We start from the raw sequence: 24,527 nt of genomic DNA on the forward strand, positions 1-24,527 counted from the left end.
GTTCATTGTCGTGTTCCCCTTACCTCCACTCCCCTCCCTTCCATTCCTCTCCTCTCCATTGTGGTCCCCTCCCCTCTATTCCTCTCAACTCCATTATGTTCTTCTCCCCCCACTCCATTCCCCTCCCCTCTGTTGCCCCCCCACTCCATTCCCCTTCCCTCTGTCACCTCCACTCCATTCCCCTCCCCTCTGTCACCTCCACTCCATTCCCCTTCCCTCTGTTGCCCCCCCACTCCATTCCCCTTCCCTCTGTTGCCCCCCCACTCCATTCCCCTCCCCTCTGTCACCCCCACTCCATTGCCCTCCCCTCTGTTCCACCCCACTCCATTCCCCTCCCCTCTGTTCCACCCCACTCCATTCCCCTTCCCTCTGTGTCTCCACTCCATTCCCCTTCCCTCTGTTATCCTCCCCATTTCATTCCCCTCCCCTCTGTTCCCCCCCCTCCATTCCTCTTTCTTCTGTTCCCCCCCACTCCATTCCCGTTCCCTCTGTTTCATACCACTCCATTCCCCTCCCCTCTCCTCTGTTCCCCCCCCACTCCATTCCCCTCCCCTCTGTTCCCTTCAATTCCACTCCCCTCCCCTCTGTTCCCTTCCACACCATTCCCCTCCTGTCTTAGCTTACTTACAGTGTGGAAACAGGCCCTTCGACCCAACAAGTCCACACTGACCCGCCGAAGCACAACCCACCCAGACCCATTCCCCTACATTAACCCCTTCACCTAACATTATGGGCAATTTAGCATGGCCAATTCACCTAACCTGCACATTTTTGGACTGTGGGAGGAAACCGGAGCACCCGGAGGAAACCCACACAGACCAAACTCCACAGGGACAGTCGCCTGAGGCGGGAATTGAGCCTGGGTCTATGGCGCTGTGAGGCAACAATGCTAACCTCTGTGCCACCCTGCCGCCCCCTCTGTTGCCTTCCACTCCATTCCCCTCCCCTCTGTTCACCTCCACTCCATTGCCCTTCTCTCTGCTCCCCCCCACTCTGTTCCCCCCTCACTCTGTTCCCCTTCCCTCTGCTCCCCTTCCCTCTGCTACCCCCCACTCCGTTCCCCTCTCACTCCATTCCCCTCTCACTCCATTCCCCTCCCCTCTGTTCCCTTCCACTCCATTCCCCTTCCCTCTGTTCCCCTCCAATCCGTTCCCCCCAATTCCATTCTGCCTGTTTCTTACCATCGGTCTTGCTTCAATATTTTCTCTGAGGAGCCACTCTTCATTCAGGGTGTACCGAGCTTTTCCTGTAATGGCGTCCACGGAGCCTTTATTAATCTGCTGCTTCATGGCACACAGTAATAAGAAGAAAGGCTCTCCAACAGTGTCCTGTGATACAGCACATACAGACAGTGAAAGGCACGGTTCAGGCCAGAGTGACTGCGACATCCATTTTGGGGACAGCATCGCTGGACACAGCATTGCTGCACAGGCAGCAGCATCATAGAGTACCAGCATCACTGGACACTGTGTCACAGGTACAGTGTCACCCAGCACAGTATCATTGGTTAGTGCCAGCGGTTACACTGTTACTAGTTACAATCCTGCAGAGCACAGCATTACTGGGTGCAGTGTCACTGGTACCACCCAGTGGCACTGGGTACAATGTCTTCAGTTCATATCAGTGGTTACAGTGCCATTGGGCACAGCCGTATTGGTTAGTGCCATTGGTTACAGGCTCCACATGGTGCTCTCTTATCCCTGGATATGGACAGTCCCGGGGCAGTGTGTGGAATGCTCGAGGGGCCCTATGATTCTCAGTGGGGCTGAGTCTCTGGGGAAGCTTGCTAAGAGCGGTCAGTCCATACCTTGAGGAAGCTGTACATACAGATGGACATCCAGTTGGTCAGCATCTTCTCCACCACCGACTCTGTCCGCCGCAGCATCAGCTTGGGATTCTTGGAGGCTGAGGCATCGATGAGATCCACCAGCAGCTCCTTCATGATACTGGTGTAGTATTCCAGCTTCCCGTGCAGTGCGATGGTCAGTAAAGAGGCCAGATTACACCTGGAGGGCAGGGGGAACAAATAACTCCGGTCTTATCCCTAAATCCCAGAACTGTTGAGGTGCAGGAAGAGGTCAAGTTCATACCCTAGTGCTAATCTACTGTCTTTGCCCCCTATCCCTGCACACCATTTCTACCCAAATAACCATCCAACGTTCAAAGTTTATGAGATGGTTTGTAGCTCGGGTGCTCATTGTGGTTCTGCTCGCAACACAAGTTCCCAGCTCGGCGACCATAACCACAACAACTATCCAATGTCCCTCTTGAATAACTCAATTGAACCTACCTTGAAAGAATGCATTTCACAATTTAACCATTCACTACGTGGAAAATTTTTTTCTCACTTCCCCCCACCCTCTTTGCTTCGTTTGCACATCATTTTGAATCCATTCCCTGTGTTTCTTGTTCCTTTCACAGGCAGGAACAATTTCTCCTTTTCCCCTCTATCTGGCCCGCTCACGGATTTTGAAAACCTCCATCAAATCTCCTCCCTGCCTCCTTCTGTCCAGCGAGCACTGACCCAACTTCTTCAACCTATCCTCACGGCCGACGGTTCCGATAACCCGTAAAACTCTAACAAGATTGGTCAGGGTGCAAACTGGAAAGATGTTCCCAATGACTGGGGAGTCCAGCACCAGGGATCGCAGTTTAAGAATATGAGGTGGGTCATTTCGATTTGATTTGATATGTTTTGATTTATGGATGTAGGTTTGCTCACTGAGCTGGAAGGTTCATTTCCAGATGTTTCGTCACCCTACTGGACAACATCTTCAGTGGGCCTGAGGCAAAGCACTGCTGAAAATTCCTTCTTTCTATTTATATGTTTGGGTTTCTTTGGGTTGGTGATGTCATTTCCTGTGGTGAAGTCACTTCCTGTTCCTTTTCTCAGGGGATGGTAGGTGGGGTCTAACTCGATGTGTTTGTTGATAGAGTTCCGGTTGGAATGCCATGCTTCTAGGAATTCTTGGGCGTGTCTTTGTTGGGATTATCCTAGGATGGATGTGTTGTCCCAGTCGAAGTGGTGTCCTTCCTCATCCATATGTAAGGATACTAGTGAGAGAGGGTCATGTCTTTTTGCAGCTAGTTGATGTTCATGTATCTTGGTGGCTAGTTTCTGCCTGTTTGTCCAATGTAGTGTTTGTTACAGTCCTTGCACTGTATTTTGTAAATGACATTAGTTTTACTTGTTGTCTGTATAGGGTCTTTCAAGTTCATTAGCTGCTGTTTTAGTGTATTGGTGGATTTGAGGGCTACCATGATGCCAAGGGGGGTTTTGATTTATTTTTGTCATGTGTACCTAGGTACAGTGAAAGGTTTTGTTTTGCTTGCAGTACAGGCAGATCACACCATACAAAGTGTATTAAGATATGAGAACTGAGCAAGGAATACAATGTTACAGCAGCCGAGAGGGTGCACAAAGAATGAGGTCAACATTAAAATGGAAAGCTGAAAAATGTGTTGCTGGAAAAGCGCAGCAGGTCAGGCAGCATCCAAGGAGCAGGAGAGTCGACGTTTCGGGCATAAAGCCCTTCCTGGAGAAGGGCTTATGCCCGAAATGTCAATTCTCCTGCTCCTTGGATGCTGCCTGACCTGCTGCGCTTTTCCAGCAACACATTTTTCAGCTCTGATCTCCAGCATCTGCAGTCCTCACTTTCTCCTGTTAAATTGGAGAGGTCCATTCTGAAGTCTAGTAAGAGTGGAGAAGAAGCAGGACTTGAATCTGTCGGCCCACGTGTTTTGAGTATTTGTATCTTCTGCCTGACGGAAGAGATTCTAAGCAAGGTGGGTGGGATCTTCGAGGACGTTGGCTGTCTTTCCAAGGCAGGGAGAAGTGTCAATGGGGGTAGAAGTAAAGATTTCAGACCGAGCTGAGGAGAAATGTCTTCACCCAGAGCCTGTGGAATTCTATGTTGCAGAGAGTGATTGAGGTTAAAAAAAAGGAGTTGTGATAGTTCTTTGTTTCTTTGTTTCCCATTCCTGTAAATCATTTCAGCTCTCTCTCTCTCTCTCCCTCTCTCTCCCTCTCTCTCCCTCTCTCTCCCTCTCTCTCCCTCTCTCTCTCTCTCTCTCTCTCCCTCTCTCTCCCTCTCTCTCCCTCTCTCTCCATTGCATTAACATCTTTCCTATAATGTGGCACCCACAGCTATACACCATACTCTGGTTGAGGTCAAACAAGGCTTTGGTCCAAGTTGTCATCACCTTCCTGCTCTTGTACTCTAAGGTAAAGTTGCTGGAGAGAGAGATAACTCGGGTGAAAGGGGCTGGGTGGGGAGGACAGCCTTTCATTGTGACCTGAGTTGGTTTAAGGAATTGAGCCCACACTGTTGGTGTCACTTTGCATTACACAACAACCATCCAGTCAACTGAGCTAACCAAAGTAAGAGAGATGTATATGGGCGGTGTGGTGGGTCATTACAGAGATACCACACAGAGATGGAGGGGGATTACACAGACAGAACACAGGGCTGGGGGAGTAACAGACAGGGCATTGGGATGGGGTGTAACAGAGACAGGGCATTGGGATGGATGGGTAACAGAGAAACCCACCCATCCCAATGGAGTGGGGGAGTAATAGACAGACTCAAAGACAGTCTGCCCCTGTCCTCCATGTGACTCCAGTCCAACAGCAGTGGGCGAGTCCTAGCACCCAGTGAAGGGAGGGAGAGTAAAAACTGGCGCTATCACAGGGCAGCGAGTGCTGGATGAGGCCGGTCAGAGAGAAGCAGCCTCCAGGTATACCTACCTGTCCCGTACAGCAAAATCCTTCTGCTGTTCAAGGGCATGGACAAAGCTGATGAGGAAGTGTTTGTTGTTGAGGAGAAACGAGAACAGGCTGATCCCCTCCTCCATGTTCTGACGACAGTTTTCCGGAACCTACAGGGAGGGCAAAGAGACAACTTCCAATCAGACCAGAGACAGCAGCAGAATGTGGTCAGTATGAGTAAATAGCCCTCCCTCACCTTGGTAAAGGGTCAGTATGAGTAAATAGCCCTCCCTCACCCTGGTAAAGGGTCAGTATGAGTAAATAGCCCTCCCTCACCCTGGTAAAGGGTCAGTGTGAGTAAGTAGCCCTCCCTTACCCTGGTAAAGGTCAGTATGAGTAAATAGCCCTCCCTCACCCTGGTAAAGGGTCAGTATGAGTAAATAGCCCTCCCTCACCCTGGTAAAGGGTCAGTATGAGTAAGTAGCCCTCCCTCACCCTGGTAAAGGGTCAGTGTGAGTAAATAGCCCTCCCTCATCCTGGTAAAGGGTCAGTGTGAGTAAATAGCCCTCCCTCACTGTCCCTTGCCCTGGTCGAGGGTCAATCGGAGTTAAATAGTCCCTTTATTTATCCCACCACAGTGCAAGTGAAACAACTCACTCACACCTCTCAGCCTTGATATAGAGTCTCTCAGAGTCTGGATACCCCCCTCACTCCCCAGTACAGGGTCACTAACTGTGGATACCCCCCCCCCCCCCCCCTCACTCCCCATGCAGGGTCACTGTGAGTGTAGATAACGCCTCACGCTGAGTATGGATACCACCCCCACACTCCCCCTGGTACAAAGTCGTGCAGTTCCCACTGTCCCAGCTGGAGCTCCGGGAGCCCCTTCCCCAGTGTTGCTGCACCTTTATGTGTACACAGAGGTACGCTGAAACTACAAGCAGTGTACATGGGCTGCTCTGTTTGTCCCAGAGGCCTGCTCTCCGCCCTGGCCTGCCTCACACTGATTTCGGAAATTCATCTTTAAGTATTGCGAACTCATCTGACCTGCCCCTCCCTAAAGGAGTGGATTCCTGAGCTGGATCCGTGGGGGTGGGCCTGACCATGTGATTAGACAACACTTACAAGTCACCTCATACACCATGTCGCCTGTATCATTAGATCCAGAGTCCAGTTAAAAAAAAATCATAGTCATATTAACACCAGGGGACTTAATGGAACAAAACCACTTTCACTTGCTACAAAAGTCACCACAGACGTGTGCCACTGGATCCAGTGTCACACCAGAGGCAGCTTCACTGGACTCAGCATCATACTGATATCAGGCAGTGATTCCTCGCCCCTCGGGTCTCACCTTCCAATCAGGCTGCAGCAGGGGGTGGGTCTCTGGAGGGCTCCGGGAAATGGCAGCTATGCGGGACTGAGTGGTCAACTGGTGGAAACGCTCTGGGCTCTGGCTTTCACTGTCAATGGAGCACTGGAAGAAAAGATGGCACAGTGGCAGGGTGATTGTCAGTCAGACACACACACAGGGAAAGGTCTGGTCATTTTGAGTAAACCCCCATCTGCCTGGTATAGACTGAGATTGCTGGGCAGTCAATCATTGCTTCTGTCTGGGTTTACCCTCCGTCTTCAATGGATGCAGATATTTCCCAGGCAATTATATTCACTTCTCCTTCCAGATCACATGCCAGCAGGATAAAAACATTTCCTGTGACTCAATTAAATCCCATCCAAACGAATTTTGATCCCAGGCAAAATCTGTCTGATCCCAGGCAAAATAAATCCTACCCCAGTCAAATTCTTAACCAACTAAGTCAAAATCAGTATAATCCCAGTCAAAATCAGTATAATCCCAGTCAAAATCAGTCCAATCCCAGTCAAAATTAGTCCAATCCCAGTCAAAATTAGTCCAATCCCAGTCAAAATCAATCCCATCCCAGTCAAAATCAGTCCAATCCCATCAAAGTCAATCCCATCCCACTCCATAGGAATCCCATCCCACTCCATAGCAATCCCATCCCAGTCAAAGCCTGTCCCATCAAAGTCAAGATAATCTAAGGAAGAGATGAAGGTGAGGGAAGATGAAGTGTGAGAGGGAAGAAGTGGTGAGTGAGTGGAGAAAGAGGTGGGGTGTGGAGGTGTGGGAGTGAGAGGAGGAAAGAGAAAAGAAAGACAAGAGGGGGGTACGGAGAAAAATGAGATCAGTCGAGGAATCAGTGGAAGGGAAGGAAGAAAGAGGAAAGAAGGGAGGAAAGAGGAAATGAAGAAGGGAAAAGTGGGGGAGAGGACATGATTGAGGTATGGTTTGTGGGTGGATGGAGAGGCTGAGAGAATGTGCTGAAAGATAGGAGAGAATGAGTGAGAGAGACAAACAAAGAGGGGGCCCATCATGAGGCACTGACTGTGAAACTGAAACAGATAGGGAGATGACGGGGCCTTACCTTCGGGAAGAAAGTCCGGATGACAAAGTATCTGTACTCAAGGAACGGGATTCCCTGACTGCGGTTTAACTCCTTCGTCAGATCCGTCATATCAGTCTGTAACTCAGCAAAACCTGAAGCACCAGAGAAAGCCCAAAGGTTAGGGCGAGGCAAATCCCAAAAAGCAAGATTTGCATTTGTATAGCAACTGTCACAACCACAGGAGGACGTAAATCACTTTCCAGCCATTGAAATACATTCGAAGTGGGAAATACAGCAAAGGAGCTGTTCACTGTCCCATGACAGTGAATGCAATGACAACCAAGTAATCAGTTTTTGTGATTGCGACCAATGGCCTATATCTGGGAAAGATCTCCATGGCTCCATCTCAAAATAAATCCATGGAATCTGACTAAGTAGCTCTCCCTCAGTCCTGCACTGGAGAGTCTGCTTGAATTTAAGGTTAAAGCCTCTATAACTGGAATTGAACACATAACCTCCTCAAAACCATCAGAAATTATTTGGGTGAACATGTTTAGTATCATGAGATTCATGCCTATGGGAATAATACAGGAAAGTGGGACTAATGTAGATAGTACAGATTCAATTGGTTAAAGGGTCTCCTCTGTGCTGTATGATTCTACGATTCTCTCCATGAGAGAAGAGAGTCTATCATTAGCTAAATTGCCTATCGTAACCAGGAATGTGTAGATTAGGTGGATGAACCATGGGAAATGCAGAGGTACATGGGTACGGTAAAGTGGATGGGTCTGAGTAAGATGCTGTTTGGAGGGTCAGTGTGGACTCAATGAACTGAATGGCCTGTTTTCACACTGTAGGGATTCTATGGTTCTATGACTCAAAATTGCTGTGAAACAGTCCTAAAATATAGATCAGAGAGACTTAGTTTGGATTCAGATGGGATACTGAGGGGGTTGGGTTTAGATTAGTTCACAGGTCGAAGTGCTGTATTGTTCTATGTTCTACAAATTGTTGTACACTGGAAACTTTGCTCCTATATAATGTAGATGTAAATAAATCTAAATCACGGCTTAGTCACATGCTTCACGTTTTTTGATCTGTGTTGCACAATATTTCTTCCTGAAGCAGTGAAGGAGAGGATTTAAGACTGAGGAAGACAGAGATGTTTCTAAGTTTGGGAAATTCTGCCTGACGACATCCCTCTGTCTGCCTGGGCTGCAGACTGTTAGAAGCTACAAGTGCGAAAGCCTGCAAACAGAAATCATCCAACTCTCATTCTCCCTTTTCCTTTCCATGTGGAAAAATGCAGAATAATCAATAAAGCCTAAAAGAGACAATATGAACCAGACCTAGATCTAACTGATCGCTTATCCAACTGAAGAATGAACATCACTCTACAGAGAACAATATGTCCTCAGTGAGAAAAAATTAAATAAGACTACGCGAGACAATTTAACCCTCCTTTGAAATTTGGACTTGAGATCTTTGGATATTTTTTGTTCACTGTGTCTGAGTTCTTTTCCCACCTGTAATATCTATGACAATGGTTTGCCTTTTGCCTGCCTTTATTCTGATCTGAGTGTGCATGGATTTGGGTGTTGCAGGGTATAGTTTTTTTTACATAGTGGTAGATTAGAAATCCTTTCCTCTTTCTGCTTTTTTGTTAGAGTGAAGTAGGTTTCTGTTAATGCTAAAACCTGTTGTGAGTTGCTTTTGCTCTGATTAGCAGTCAAGCAGGTAAATGGTCATTCTTAATAAGGATCACTGGATCCAAAACGCTAACTCTGATTTCTTTCTACAAGTGCTGCCAGATCTGCTGAGTTTTTCCAACACTTTCTGTTTTGTGGTCAATTACACATTTTTGGTGGCCTAACTGGGGAACAATGAGGCAGCATTATCAACGCACTGTTCCCAGTGAACAGCATGTGTGTTTATTTTGTTTCAGCTTCCATTGTCGAAGGTGGACTGGGCTGACTTGTCAAAACTGAAAAAGGCAGATCAAGTTTTCTCACTGAGTCAATGGGAAAGCCTGCATTGCTCCAATTCTCCCTGGGGAGCATGCCAAGGTGGAGGGGTGGGGGGGGAGGAAGCTCACAACTCCCATACCTTTTCGGATCTCCTCCCTGATCTGAGCCTCCATCTCCTCCATCTGGAGCAGGGTCTTCTGCCGATATCGCTCTGCCCGTCTGCTCTTTGTACAAAAAACAACCAGAGCTGGAAAATACAAAGACACATGGAAATATGGGATGTTGGGATAAACTGCTGGACATCAGGATAAACATAGACATTGGGATGAACTGATGGACATCGGGATAGACTGATGACATCGGCATAGACTGCCAGACATTGGGATGAACTACCAGACATCAGAATGAATTGATGGACATCAGGATAACTGCAGGACATTGGGATAAACTGCTGGATATCAAATATTGAGATAAACTGACAGACATTGGGATAAATTGATGGGACATCAGGATAAACTGCCGGTCACCAGATGAGCTGTCAGATTTTGGGATAAACTGTAGGCCATTGGAATAAATTGCTGGAAATCAGATTAAACAGCTGGATATTGAGATAAACTGCCGGACATCAGGATAACTGCTGGATATTGGGATCAAGTGCCGTGCTTTGAAATAAACTGCTAGATATCGGGAAGTAATACCAGGCATTGGGTTGAAATTAGGAGATTCCTCAACCACACAGGAAGGCTCTGACAGTAGGGAGTGAGCTTTGGGGAATTCATCAACTCAACAGGAACCAGCACACAAATAGCATGAGGTCATTCAGCCCATCAACCATCATGGAGAGGAACGGGTCACGCCATTCAGGCTCTGGAACCTGTTTTGACATTCAACAGGTTTTAGGCTCATTGGGTACCAATACCCTATTCCCCTCCACCAAGTTACTTGTGTCTATCGTGTATGGGGATTGAACCTCGCTTCAGCCTACACGGTGAAGCAGATTTCATGACAGAGCTGATTAGATTAGATTACTTACAGTGTGGAAACAGGCCCTTCGGCCCAACAAGTCCACACCTACCCTCCGAAGATCAACCCACCCAGACCCATTCCCCTACATTTACCCCTTCATGGGCAATTTAGCATGGCCAATTCACCTGATTTTTGGACTGTGGGAGGAAACCGGAGCACCTAGAGGAAACATACGCAGACACGGGGAGAATGTACAAACTCCACACGGACAGTTGCCTGAGGCAGGAATTGAACCTGCGTCTCTGGCGCTGTGAGGCGGCAGTGCTAACCACTGTGCCACCGTATCGCCTCCCTGTTAATTTTGCGTCAATTCCCCTGTCACGTGAAACAGAAGCTCCCCCAAGTATAATTCCCATCGAGTCTGCTTTGCTGCTGAGAAATGCTGCCTTTTCCCACATGTGGGGTAAATTCTTACCAATAGCACAGGCCAGCAGCAACACCACACACACCACAATGGACATGATGATGGAAAAGTCGCTCTCACTCAATTGTACCATTGCAATGGTCTCATTGTATTTCCCTACGTGTACCTGCAACACAATTCACATGTGTTAGTCCAGAAAATCAACACATCAAACCTGTGTACACCAGCATCTACCAACCCAAAGTATGCCAGTATATACCAGGATTTATTAAACCATAATGACCATTAAGATGGAGAGCGATGTAGGTGATTCGGAGACTAAAGGTCTTAGTACTAAAAAAGGAAGCTATGATGTTATGAAGCTTGGGCTGGCTATGATAAATTGGTGAACATTACTTAAAGAAATGTCAGTGGATAGACAATGGCAAACATCTCAAGAGTGCAAGGAGGAACTGAACAATTGTTCCTTCCTGTCCAACATAAACAAATTAGGAAAAGTGGATTGACCATGACCACAAGGTTAATTTAGGGATGGTGTTAGATCCAAGGAAGGAACACACAAATTGGCCAAAGGAAAACGCAGCAGACCTGAGGACTTGGAGCAATTTAGATTTCAGCAAAGAAAAACAAAGGGTTTGATTAACAGGGGAAAATTAAGTATGAGTATAAACTTACACAGAGCATACAAATTGATCATAAATGTTTCTATGGGTCTGTGAAGAGAAAAAGATTTGTCGCTTATAGTTGGAAACAGGGAAAATTATAATGGGAAACAAAGAGATGACAATTAAATGCATGGGTTGGTGATGTCATTTCCTGTGTTGATGTCATTTCCTATTGTGATGCCATTTCCTGTTCTTTTTCTCAGGGGGTGGTAAATCGGGTCCAAGTCAATGTGCTTGTTGACAGAGTTCTGGTTCCTACCCAAAGAAACCCAAACATAAATAGAAAGCTGGAATCGTCAGCAGTGCTTCATTCGGAGGCCCACTGAAGATGTTACCGAGTATGGTGACGAAACGTCTGAAAACGAACCTTCCAGCTCAATGAGCAAACCTACATCCAGAAACCCAACCTAAGCTTCAAATCTTATCAAAACTCGCTAAATAGTGGATACATTGGTGGTCATCTTCCAAGATTCTATAGGCTCTGAAACAGTCCCTATGAATTGGAGGGTTGCTAATATAGCCCCTCTGCTTAAAAAGGCAAGCCGAGATAAATCCAGGAATTACAGAACAGTTAGACTGACATCAGTATGATGTCATATTGATCGGGAGGCAAATACTTGAGCCCATTATAAATTGCTTAATAGCAGAGCACTCTGAAAGCAATGACAGGATCAGACAGAGTCTGCATGGACTTATGAAAAGGAAATCAACGCATGACCAATCTAGTGGAATTCTTTGAGGGTGTAACTAGTAGATTTGATTAAGGGGACCTGACGGATGTGGTCCACTTGGACTTTCAGAAGGCTTTTGACAGAATTCCACGAGATGAATGTGTAAAATGAAAACACATGGGATTGAGAGTCATGTACTGAAATGGATAGAAAACTGGTTAGCAGGCAGGAAACAATAGGAATGGCAGGCACTCACTAGTGGGTCACCACAGGGGTCAATGCTCGGATCCCAGCTATTCATAGTATGTAGGAATGATTTAAATCTAGGAACTAAATGCAATATCTCCAAGTGTGCAGATGACACAAAGTTGGGTGGGAGGGTGAGCTGTGAGGAGGATGCAGAAATGTTGCAGTGTGATTTGGCCAGGCTGCCTGAGGGCGTACATGCACAACAGCTGAAGCACAATGTGGATAAATGGGAGGTTATCCACTCTGAGAGCAAAAACAGGAAGGCAGATTATCATCAGGAAGGTGATAGATTGGGAATGGGAAAGGTGCAACAAGACGAGGGTGTCCTTGTACACTAGTCACTATCGGTGAGCATGCAGGTGTGGCAGGCGGTGAAGAAGGCAAATGGTACGTTGGTCTTTGTAGTGAGAGGATTTGAGTACAGGAGCAGGGATGTCTTGCTGTAATTATACAGGGCATTAGTGAGACCACACCTGGAGTATTGTTTGCAGTGTGCCTTGTTTAAGGAAGGGGGGGTTCTGGCTTTGGAGGGAGTGAAATGAAGGTTTACCTGACTGATTTCTGGGACAGACATATGAAGAGAGACTGGATAGGTTAGGATTATATTTACTGGAGTTCCGAGACTGAGGTGGGACCTCATAGAAACCTATAAAATTCTAACAAGGTAAACACAGAAAGGACGATCCTGATGACTGGGGAGTCCAGACCAGGGGCAACAGTTTAAAGATTCAGTCACCATTCCACTCACCGACACTGGTAACTGCCTCTCGTCGGATTCCAAAGAGACATTCACTGAACAATGAATCTTTCCCTTCACAACATAGATATCACAGGGGAAGGAGCCAATCATCACTTTGTACTCTTCAGGGGCTAGGTTCAAGTTGTCTTGTATTTTCTGAAAGACAGAGAGAGAGAGAGAGAGAGAGAGAGAGATGATGCAGTGAGAATACAGACTAAAATGTAGAGAGAGAGGGAGAAAAGGGGTTGAAGAGAGAGAGAGAGGGAAAGAGAAACGGAAGGAGAGAGATGGAGAGATGGGAGAGAGAGAGAGAGAGAGAGAGAGGAAGACAAAGAGGAGAGAGAGGAAGAGGGAGAGAGAAGCAGAGTAAGAGAGAGAGTTAGAGAAAGAGAGAGAGAGAGAGAGAATACAGAATATAGACCATGAGAAAGATAGAACATCGTGATATAGAGACCAAGTGACAAGGGAGTGACAAAGAGTGACTGAGAGGGATCAGGAGCAGGAACCCTGACTGACAATCCCCCCACCCCCTCTCTAACCCAAGGATCCGGAGCAGGATCCCTGACTGACAATCCCCCCACCCCCTCTCTAACCCAGGGATCAGGAGCAGGAACCCTGACTGACAATCCCTCCACCCCCTCTCTAACCCAGGGATCAGGAGCAGGAACCCTGACTGACAATCCCCCCACCCTCTCTCTAACCCAGGGATCAGGAGCAGGAACCCTGACTGACAATCCCCCCACCCCCTCTCTAACCCAAGGATCAGGAGCAGAAACCCTGGCTGACAATCTCCCCACCCTCTCTCTAACCCAGGGATCAGGAGCAGGAACCCTGACTGACAATCCCCCCACCCCCTCTCTAACCCAAGGATCAGGAGCAGAAACCCTGGCTGACAATCTCCCCACCCCCTCTCTAACCCAGGGATCAGGAGCAGAAACCCTGGCTGACAATCCCCCCACCCCCTCTCTAACCCAGGGATCAGGAGCAGAAACCTAGACTGACAATCCCCCCACCCACTCTCTAACCCAGGGATCAGGAGCAGAAACCCTGACTGACAATCCCCCCACCCCCTCTCTAACCCAGGGATCTGGTGCAGAAACCCTGACTGACAATCCTCCCTCTCTTTCACTAACCCAGGGATCACTGGACAGTGATTAAGGACAGGACCCTGGCTGATTTCCCTTTTATCTTTCTACAGTGGTCCCTGTGATCTTGGACTGTGAGTTATGAATAGTCCCTGGATTGAGAATTGTCTGTGATTGAGGGACAGACCTTCCTAAAGAGGAATAAAGGTGAAATTAGGTGTCCTTACCTCAATCACCAGGGTGAGTGGCTCTCCCTTATGGTGTTTAATCAGTTTCTCTTTACGATAGAAATGGGGGTCATTGTAATAGTGCAGTGTAAAGGCTGCACTGGCACGAGCCAGACTTGCTGCTTTTTTATAGCGGATCCCATTAACCTCAAAGTGAACATTCACTGTGGAAACTGGATATGGAGGTGACGGGCAGGTTAGGATGGAGTCACTCTCGATGATACAGACCTAGAGATAACACAGTACATGTCAGTGACACTCTCACCCATCTCATGTTCTCTCATCTAACACTGTCCCTGTCCCACCCGACTCCTCCACAAGTCATGCACACATTCCCCTTGCCTTGTGCATTGATACTCCTGTCAGTATCATTCTCTCTCTCCATCAGTATCAAACCACTCTCCATCAGTAACCCCCCCGTGAGTATCCCCTCTCTCACTGTCAGTATCATCCTCTCTCTCGATCAATATCCCCCTCTCTCTCTCTCCGTCAGTATCTACCTCTCTCTCTTCATCAGTATCCACCTCCTCTCTCCATCAGTAGCCACCTCCTCTCTGTCATTATCCCCCCCTCTCTCCTTCAGTATATACCTCCTCTGGATCAGTATCTCCCCCTCTCTCCATCATTATACACCTCCTCTCTGTCATTATCCCCCCCCCCATCAGTATCCACCTCCGCTCTGTCAGTATCTCCCCCTCTCTCCATCAGTATACACCTCCTCTGTGTCAGTATCTCCCTCTATCTCTCTGTCAGTACCCAACACCTCTCCATCAGTATCCAACCCCTCTCAGTCAGTATCCCCCCTCTCTCTCTGTCCGTATCTCCCCCCCCCCCTCTCTCGGTTCGTATCTCCCTCCCACTCTCTCTGTCTGTATCTTCCCCTTTTCTCTCTGTCCGTATCTCCCCCACTCTCTCTCTGTCCGTATCTCCCCCCTCTCTCTGTGTCCGTATCTCCCCCACTCTCTCTCTGTCCGTATCTCCCCCCTCTCTCTGTGTCCGTATCTCCCCCACTCTCTCTCTGTCCGTATCTCCCCCCTCTCTCTGTGTCTGTATCTCCCCCTCTCTCTCTCTGTCCGTATCTCCCCCCATCTCTCTGTCTGTATCTCCTCCCTCTCTCTTTGTTCGTATTCCTCACTCTCTCTGTCAGTATCTCCCCCTCTCTCCATCAGTATCCACCTCCGCTCTGTCAGTATCTCCCCCTCTCTCCATCAGTATACACCTCCTCTGTGTCAGTATCTCCCTCTATCTCTCTGTCAGTACCCAACACCTCTCCATCAGTATCCAACCCCTCTCAGTCAGTATCCCCCCTCTCTCTCTGTCCGTATCTCCCCCCTCTCTCTGGCCGTATCTTCCCCCCTCTCTCTCTGTCCGTTTCTCACCCCCTTTCTGTCCGTATCTCCCCCCCTCTCTCTGTCCGTATCTCCACCCCACTCTGTCTCTGTCCGTATCTCCCTCCCCCCCTCTCTGTCCGTATCTCCCTCTCTCTCTGTCAGTATCTAACCCTTCTCCATCAGTATTCTCCCACCTCTCCATCAGTATCCAACCCCTCTCAGTCAGTATCCCCCCTCTCTCTCTGTCCGTATCTCCCCCCTCTCTCTGGCCGTATCTTCCCCCCTCTCTCTCTGTCCGTTTCTCACCCCCTTTCTGTCCGTATCTCCCCCCCTCTCTCTGTCCGTATCTCCACCCCACTCTGTCTCTGTCCGTATCTCCCTCCCCCCCTCTCTGTCCGTATCTCCCTCTCTCTCTGTCAGTATCTAACCCTTCCCCATCAGTATTCTCCCATCTCTCCATCAGTATCCAACCCCTCTCAGTCAGTATTTCCCCCTCTCTCTGTCAGTATTCCTCCCGATCTCTCTCAGTCAGTTTTCCCCTCCTCTCTGTCAGTATCTCCTCCTTTCTCTCCATCAGTTTTTCCCTCTTCTCTATCAGTGACCCCTATGTCTCCATGATTGCCCCCCTGTCCCTGTCTAGATACTTTCTATTCAGCCTGTTAAGGGATGTTACGTCACGTATCTGGGGCCAGGTGGGACTTGAATCCATGCCTCCTGGCTCAGAGATAGGGTCACTACCACCCCACCATAAGAGGCCCCTCCCTCTCCCTGTCGCTTACACTCCCTCCATTAATAAATGCCCTATCTAATGTAAATGACACCCTCTCATACAGCCACATGCCCCAGTATAAAGCACTGAAGGACAAAGCTCTCTCTTGAAACACACCCAAATATGCGAGTTATTAGAATAAAGCCTTCCGTTGACAGCACATGATGTGGATAGGCAACATAATCATATTTAAGGAGAAAGTGAAGACTGAAGATGCTGGAGATCAGAGCTGAAAATGTGTTGCTGGAAAACTGCAGCAGGTCAGGCAGCATCCAAGGAGCAGGAGAATCGGCGTTTCGGGCATGAGCCCTTCTTCAGGAATGAGGAAAGTGTGTCCAGCAGGCTAAGATAAAAGGTAGGGAGGAGGGACTTGGGGGAGGGGCGTTGGAAATGCGATAGGTGAGACAAGGTGGGGGGAGGGGAAATGAGGAAACTGGAGAAATCTGAGTTCATCCCCTCTGCCCAGTACACACCCCAGGTCATCTCCTCTGCCCAGAACTTCCGCCTGGGAACCCTCCAACCACAAGGGATGAACTCAGATTTCTCCAGTTTCCTCATTTCCCTTCCCCCCACCTTGTCTCAGTCAAATCCCTCGAACTCAGCACCGCCCTCCTAACCTACAATCTTCTTCCTGACCTCTCCGCCCCCACCCCACTCCGGCCTATCACCATCACCTTGACCTCCTTCCACCTATCGCATTTCCAACGCCCCTCCCCCAAGTCCCTTCTCCCTACCTTTTATCTTAGCCTGCTGGACACACTTTCCTCATTCCTGAAGAAGGGCTCATGCCTGAAACGTCGATTCTCCTGCTCCTTGGATGCTGCCTGACCTGCTGTGCCTTTCTAGCAACTCATAATCATATTTAACTCAAATTTTAACCAGCTGAACCTGAGCTCTGTCAACGCAGAGCTGTGCCGAGACTGATCAATTGCAGGCAGGGTTAGAAACTCACTGACTGGGCTTTCCCACCGTCTTCAATCACCATGAGGATGCTCTGCGCTAAGCGGAATCTCTGTCCGGTCACTGTGATACGCCTTCCACCACTGTGGGACAAAAGGAGGATGTTACAACAGCCCCTCCCTATCCCCCCTGCCAAATTTGCTGAACAAGGTCCCTCCCCTCTGCAGGTGGAAGTGAGCTACACTTGGACAAAACATCTGGGGAAGCTGGTGAGATGGACAACAGAAAACTGCATCAGTGGTGAGCTCAGCAATACAGGCTGCAGTTACAGAGGCAATATTTCAATCACTCTGCTGTTAATCTCCCAAACAGGGAGACATTTCTTCACATCCACACAGTGCTGTTTACCCTGATCCGATCCATCCAAGATGCAGCAGTTATGGGGTCTTTACCTTCAGCCAAGATCATTGTCCCTTAATGAGACAATCCTTACATTGAGCTCCCTTAATGTAAGAACGAGAAGGACTGAGGGCTGGGAGGTGAGCAAAATCCTGAATGATTCATAGGTTCTTACAACAGCTCCTGGCATCTTTCTGTATTACAGGCTCTGGCCTAGACCTGAACTAACACTTCAATTGTAGCAGTAACAATGTGCCACGCTGCAAGTGAACTGGTACTATAGTGTCAGAGAGTTTGATGCTTTCAAACACTATGATATAAGGATGCCTTTTATAAGATGCTGAATCTGGGACGTAAATCTAACAATCTCCCTTCCACATACTCCTCTCTTACCTGACGTAGCTGGTATTGGGACTGATGCCTTCGATCAGTGGGTTTTCCCGATACCAGAAGGTCATGTTCTTCCTGAGGCAATGTTTCTTCTCAAACTGGACACATATCGGAACAGCAGACTCAGTGACATGAAACGATGGCATGACGCAGACGATCGACCTCCCCGTCCGTCTGAACAAAGAGATGGAGAACAGGTCTGAGCCTCACAGCTCTGAAGCTTGAGCTGAAAAACTCAGTCACAGGAAGGGGCTGGAGCTCCATTGGAAAGGTTGGCATAGTAAAAGGAAGCCTTGGATCCCATCTTGGAAGAGGACTGAATTCCTCAGAAGGGAATGTGGGACTGGAACTGCGAACCAGTTAGAAAGTGTTGCTGCTTTCTCTGTAGCTTATAGTGAGGAAGAGGTAGATTTGGTAAGGGAGAGATCAGTGGTTGTTTAAGAATTGAGTTGATAGCTAAGGGCACTCAGAAGTGAGTTTGTACAGATTTCTTCGAATTGTGTGTCACACAGGAGCTGATAGGAGGGGGTATCTGCTGAATGGGCATTGGGTTGGGTAAATGGAAGGGAGTGGTGGAGATTCTGCTTCACTCTGTGGGGTTCACTGGGTCTATTCATTTCCCATGGACACTCCCCCCCCCCCTCCTCCAACCCAGTTTCCAAATAGCCTCTTTATCAGGATCATCCTCCTCCATTTCTCCTACTCCGGTGTGTTGTGAAGATGTGGGTGTACTGTACCTTTAAGAGAGTTAAAAGCTAGCAGAACTACCTGACTCAGCACCAAGTGTTCTGAACAAGGTAACAATGTAACAGTCGGTTGAAAACTAGATTAGCTAGGTTGCTTGGAAACAACAAAACAGATTCAAATTAGGCCAATCAGTTTAAATTATACCCCGAAAAGTACCAAACTCCAATCAAGTTTGAATTGAGTACATTGACAATCTTAAAAGCCAATGACACAACCCAATGCTTTGGTGGTATAAGACCGGGGAAAATTGAACAGTTGGGTGGAGATCTGCCAAACCAAGACATCTGCAGACTGCCCGGAGAATAGCTCTCTTCAAGGTACCTTTATCGATCTGTGACCTGTGAAACATAATCTCTAAGAAGAGGCAAAGAAGACAAAGGAAGATCCAAATAGAAGATTTGACAGCTGGCTGGTTTTGAAAACTTGAATCTTTGGTAAATTTTAATCGGGGGGGTTTATTGGACTAGTATGGTCGAAGGGGAAGGTAAAAGATAGGTTAGAAGAAGGAGTTGTAAGTAGTTGTTAGTTAATTATTCTCTGTTATATTTTAAGAAATAAAGTTGTTAATTTTTACTTTAAATAGTTCTTAGACTCATGAATTTTCATAGATTACTGCATGGGATGAATGTTTTCTGTGTTGCTGGTTTAAATTAAGCAGGAGGGTTTACCCTGTGTCGTAACAAGTGGGATGCTGCTACCAAATACATTTGCCCCTTCTCTTCCTTGTGAGCATTCTGTGAGGATCGATTAGACCAAATAGCCCAGTTCACTCCTTCATCATCTCTTCCCACTGCTCATCTACATGCAATCGCAGGAGATGAAATTGCGTGGCCTCCTTTGTCCTCACTGTCCAAGGTTCCAAATGCTCCTTTCACGTGAAGCAATGATTTATGAGTACTTCTTTCAATCTAATCTATTCACTCCTCACAATGCGATCTCCTCTACATTAGAGAGACCAACACAGACTAGACAATTGCTTTACCGACACTGCCATTCAGAGTTCTCCACCTTCCCCTCACACTGACATCTCGATCCTCAAACTGATGTATGGTTCCAGTGAAGCCCAGTAAGGAACAGCACCTCAACGTTCAATCCACCACTTGCCAATCCTCTGGACTCAGTGTTGAAGTCAGTCATTTCAGATCATGCAGTATGTCCTACGTTTTGATTCATTTTGCTTTGCTGGCATTTGTCTTTAATTTTCTTTTAAAAGTCTCTTTCTCTCCTCTTGTGTACAGCCACCATTGCCATTTCCCTTCTTTTATGTCATCAATGTTGGCATCTCCCTCCAGCATTGTCCCTTTCCTGTTTCTGCAGTCTCTTCCAGCCCCACAACTCTCTAAGGTTCTAAGCCATTTGGCACGCTTGACTTCAACGGTCAGAGCATTGAGGACAGGAGTTGGGACATCATGTTACAGCTTTATAGGACATTGGTCAGGACACATTTGCAGTACTACATATCATTTTGGACCTGGGAAGGACGTTAATTAATTGGAAAGGGTACTCAACGGATCAACAAGGATGTAACCGAGACTGGAGGGCCTGAGTAGAGGCTAGATATACTGGGACTTTTTTTCCCTGGAGCGTAGGAGGCTGACAGGTGATGTGATAGAGGTTTATAAAATCATGACAGCCATAGACAAGGTGAATAGCCAAGGTCTTTTCCCTAGTTCAGGGGAGTTCAAAATCTGAGGGTATAGGTTTAAGTTGAGAGGGGAAAGATTTGAAATATCGAGTATGGTGCGGACATGGAATGAGCTGCCTGAGTAAGTGCAAGAGGTGGGTACAAACTCAACATTTAAAAAAACATTTGGACATGTACGTGGATAGGAAAGGTTCAGAGGGTCCAAAATCAGGCGAATAAGACTAGTTCGGTTTGGGAAACCTGGTTGGCATGGACGAGTCGGGCCACAGGGCCTGTTACCATTCTGTCTGACTCTATAATCCTGGGTGCTATATAAATGCTGTTTGCTGTTGAGGGAGATAATTCCAATTTGTCGGTACTTAACCTTCAGGTTTCTTGGAAGCTTAAAGTGAAATATAAATGGATGCCCACTTTAAAAGTGATCCTCACCACCTCTTCACTTGGTCCCACTCAGTCAGATATGTCCAGCACTGAAATGCACAGAGGAGACAGGAACAGCTATTTTCCCCAAGGCTAACAATGTGTGTATCACTTACTTTAAACTTGTACAATCCTTCGCGCCATTGACAAGGACCCTCAGGGCAGAGCCGATGTGTAAGTTGGTGCCATTGATGGTAATCCTGGTGCCCCCAGCTTTGGGTCCTTGATCTGGATAGAGTGTACCAATCTCGGGAAGCTGCTCAGGATCAAGACCAACAAAAAGAGAGGCGAGAGTACAATTTGCAGCAATCTCCTAACATCCCATTAACCGCACTAACAAATCAATAAACAAACTATCATTGTGGAAAGGCAGTGTCATATCAGACAGTGGAGTAGAGTCAATGATGACATTGTTCGGGGTAACTCTGTGTCTCTATTAACACATTGAGTGCATAGCAATGACAAACAGCTCAATGTTAAACCCCTTCCCAAAATGCAACAGCCATTCCCCCTCACTGCCCTAGTGTCCGTAGGCCATCTTACTATCAGCCCAGTGTCTAACTTCACCACACTGTCAGTCCAGTATTCATCCCCCAGCACAGTGTCCATCCCCCAGCAGTGTCCTGCCTTCAGACCAGTGTCCATCCTTCAGACTAGCGTCCATTCCCCAGCACAGTGTCCATCCTTCAGACCGGTGTCCATTCCCACAGCAGTGTCCATCCTTCAGACCAGTGTCCATTCTCAGATCAGTGTCCATCCCTCAGACCACTGTCTATCCCTCAAACCAGTGTTCACTCCCAGCCCAATATCCATCTCTCAGGCAGTGCCCATCCCCCAAACCAATGTGTATCCCTCAGACCAGTATCCCTCTCCCAGCCCAGTGTCCATCCCTTTGCCCAGTGTTTATCCCCCCCCAGCCCAGTGTCCATCCCTTTGCCCAATGTTTATTTCCCCCCAGTCCAGTGTCCATCCCTCAAGCCCAATCCGGTCCTATTGGCTGGATCCACAGATTGATGAAGATATTTGGAAGTGGGGATTACTGGCTGTGCCCGGTGTTGGTTCTGACTGTGACAGACAGAGTGCAATGTTACCTAGCAGCCTGCTCCTTATCTCACACACACACTCTGGATGATGAAATGACAGTTTATAGGACCAGTCATATTCCAGGGCATGACACAAAGGCAATAGAGCAATTCCTTTTCCGTGAGCTGCGTTAAGTCAGATATCCCTACAGCTCAGTGTGCAGCTGTTTCCTGTTTTGTTTCCCGGGTTATTCTGGGATTTCCACTGAGATCTCTCTCCCTTTGTCCAGGTCCTGGAATGTTCCCTGGTTGAAATCAGACTCAAACAGCAGATCAGGCCCAACAGGAAGCTTCCACAATCCTCCTGGACAGTGGGCAGTCCACATTTGGCAATTTCCACATCCCCAAGGGCAGGCTTCCCAGCAGCCAAATTTCACAACATCTACCACCCAGACTTCACAATAAATAGGGCCAAGGATTAACAACTTAAGCAGAGAATATTGCAGAATGAACAACTGTACTAAATCAAACAAATGCTTCAGAGAAAAAGACTGAATTGAATTACAATCTGGAAGCTAACCAAGGGGTTCAGGGAAGAATGCTGATACAGAATAACAGAGGCCAAGTGTGAGTTACAGTATGGGATCTAGTCAGGGTGTTTGGGGTGGTTCATGTATAGAATAACAGATACTCAGGAGTGAGTTGAAGACTGGAATTTAATCAATAAGTTCAAGGTGTTTATATATAGAATGACACACTAGGAGTGAGTTGCAGATTGGAATCTAAATGAGGAGTTTACATAAGAAATAACCGGTACCCGGGAATGAGTTGCAGACTGGAATCTAATCAAGTGGTTCTTTGGAAGGGGGGGTGGGAAATATTCGTACAGAATATCAGATACTAGGAGTGAGTTACAGACCAGAAAAGGAAATCAGTTAGCTGAGTTGGCAGGATGGATGCTTTTTAATGCTGCCCAACGCCAGCAGGTTGGGTTTGATTCCCTCACCAGCTGAAGGAACCAGGAATATCCCACTTTCTCAATCTCATCCCTTACCTGAGGCAGTATGACCCTTAGGCTAAATCACAACATGTCCTTTCTCTCTAACGAGAGACGGTGGGCTTGTGTGGCTGTGGCAAATTTACTTGAATTGGGCGTGTCAAGGGCAGCTGGCAGTTGAAGAGGAGAAGAATTACAAAAACAAGACTCTCCCATTCCGGTTGAGCTCGATCTGGGAAAAGTGAGTTCAAGAAAATCATGGACTGTCGGCCATTGCAGAGGCTGAGATGCGACGGCTAGGTCGGGATGTTGAATGGAGCCAGTTTCTGAACAGTGCTCGGTGGAGATAATTATCTCACAAAGGGAGGAAGAAGACATGAATGATGAGATGTTAATCACCAGCATTTAAGTTCAGATAGGGGTTAAACGACGATAACATTAAAGTAGGTCCATTACATTCCAGACAGTCATGAATTTCACAGTGGTGTATAGGTCCAAGTTAGAGACAAACTATAACACACCAATGAACCAATAGGGTTAATCCTGACTATCTAGAGAGCAATTTAATTTTAAATTGAATAACGCAATGCATAAGGACTTCTCAATGTCAATAAAATCATTGTTTTTCCTCAGTTTAATAAATAGAATGGCAGTTTAAATGGGAAACAAACACAGATTAGGATACTTTGAGTGAGTTTGGAACTCATTATCTGATGAACCTCTCGATTAGATTCCAGTCTACCGGGAAAGTTACCATAGTCTTAGCAGCACTGAGGTTTACTCTATCATTAGAGAGTGGGAGACGACTGGTGGTGGTTTAACCTGAGGGTCACCATGCCTCAGGTGAGAGGGGAAGTTGACAAGGAGAGTCCTTCATGGTGCCCTCAGCTGATATTGAAATCGAACTCATGCAGTTGGCATCACTTGACATTGTAAACCAGCTACCCAGCCAATTGAGCTAATGGACACCGAATGCCTCCAATTCACCATCTGGGTTATAGCCTTGTTTTACTCCGTCCAGGATCCCAAAAGTCCTTTAGCCTCTCGTTTCTGATTGACGTAACTGCCCACACTCTCGACTCTGATCTCCAGCATCTGCAATCCCCACTTTCGCTTAGTAATCTGCCCAGATACAAGCCAGGCCATCATGGCCAACACCAGATGTTACACGTTAGTTAGACAGAGTCCAATCGCACACTATCTGCTCAGGGCTTAATTTCAATCTACAACAGGACAAACTACAAAACAAAAGTTCGTTTGCTTGATTTCTGTCTACAACCTGCTAAGAAACGTTATGAGGAGGAAGAACTTGAATCCAGCCTTCCTGTCTCAGTGCCAGGGACATTACTATTGCACAACAAGAGTTCCTTCCCCATTCTCACCTCATTACTCCTTTATTTACATACAACCACCAACTATTCCCTAGTTACAAAACATATGAGATAATGATAGATATCCCCATTTTTATAAATAATTATATAAATAATAACATTCAAACAAAACTAAAACATGAAATGATAACTTATTTTGAAGATTCACAAAGTTATGTTTCCATGCCTTATTTTTGTTGTTTATATACCCCCCTGTCCATCATTTTTAACTATTTCTTGGAGTTTGCTCCTTTCCCTGTAAAGGGAATGAACTAACGGCCACTATCCACCCTCCCAATATCAAGGTTTCTCTGTTCTCTAGCTTTGAGCTTGGCAGTTGATTGTCAGTCATCACTAACTGATGTATTCTCCATGGCAAGTTACAAACAAACAACACTCCTCTTATACAGTATGAATGTTATTTCCCCTTT

The 24,527-nt window shown here is 47.1% G+C and overlaps 1 protein-coding gene across 2 annotated transcripts in view; it reads right to left on the reverse strand.

The window, feature by feature from the left end:
- plxnd1 (plexin D1) overlaps positions 1-24,527 on the reverse strand; it is a 115,804-nt gene that overhangs the window by 29,894 nt on the left and 61,383 nt on the right. For both annotated transcript variants that reach the window (XM_060835796.1, XM_060835795.1), the window contains exons 16-27: positions 20,824-20,963; positions 17,899-18,069; positions 17,159-17,249; positions 14,107-14,334; positions 12,804-12,950; positions 10,522-10,636; positions 9,220-9,327; positions 7,153-7,265; positions 6,063-6,185; positions 4,748-4,878; positions 1,808-2,006; positions 1,182-1,328 (exon numbers count right to left, since the gene is read on the reverse strand). In XM_060835796.1, the coding sequence (XP_060691779.1) occupies positions 1,182-1,328; positions 1,808-2,006; positions 4,748-4,878; positions 6,063-6,185; positions 7,153-7,265; positions 9,220-9,327; positions 10,522-10,636; positions 12,804-12,950; positions 14,107-14,334; positions 17,159-17,249; positions 17,899-18,069; positions 20,824-20,963 (1,713 nt within the window). The remainder of the gene's footprint in view (positions 1-1,181; positions 1,329-1,807; positions 2,007-4,747; positions 4,879-6,062; positions 6,186-7,152; positions 7,266-9,219; positions 9,328-10,521; positions 10,637-12,803; positions 12,951-14,106; positions 14,335-17,158; positions 17,250-17,898; positions 18,070-20,823; positions 20,964-24,527) is intronic.

The sequence above is a fragment of the Hemiscyllium ocellatum genome, chromosome 14 (genome assembly GCF_020745735.1).
Source record: "Hemiscyllium ocellatum isolate sHemOce1 chromosome 14, sHemOce1.pat.X.cur, whole genome shotgun sequence".
Taxonomy (NCBI): domain Eukaryota; kingdom Metazoa; phylum Chordata; class Chondrichthyes; order Orectolobiformes; family Hemiscylliidae; genus Hemiscyllium; species Hemiscyllium ocellatum.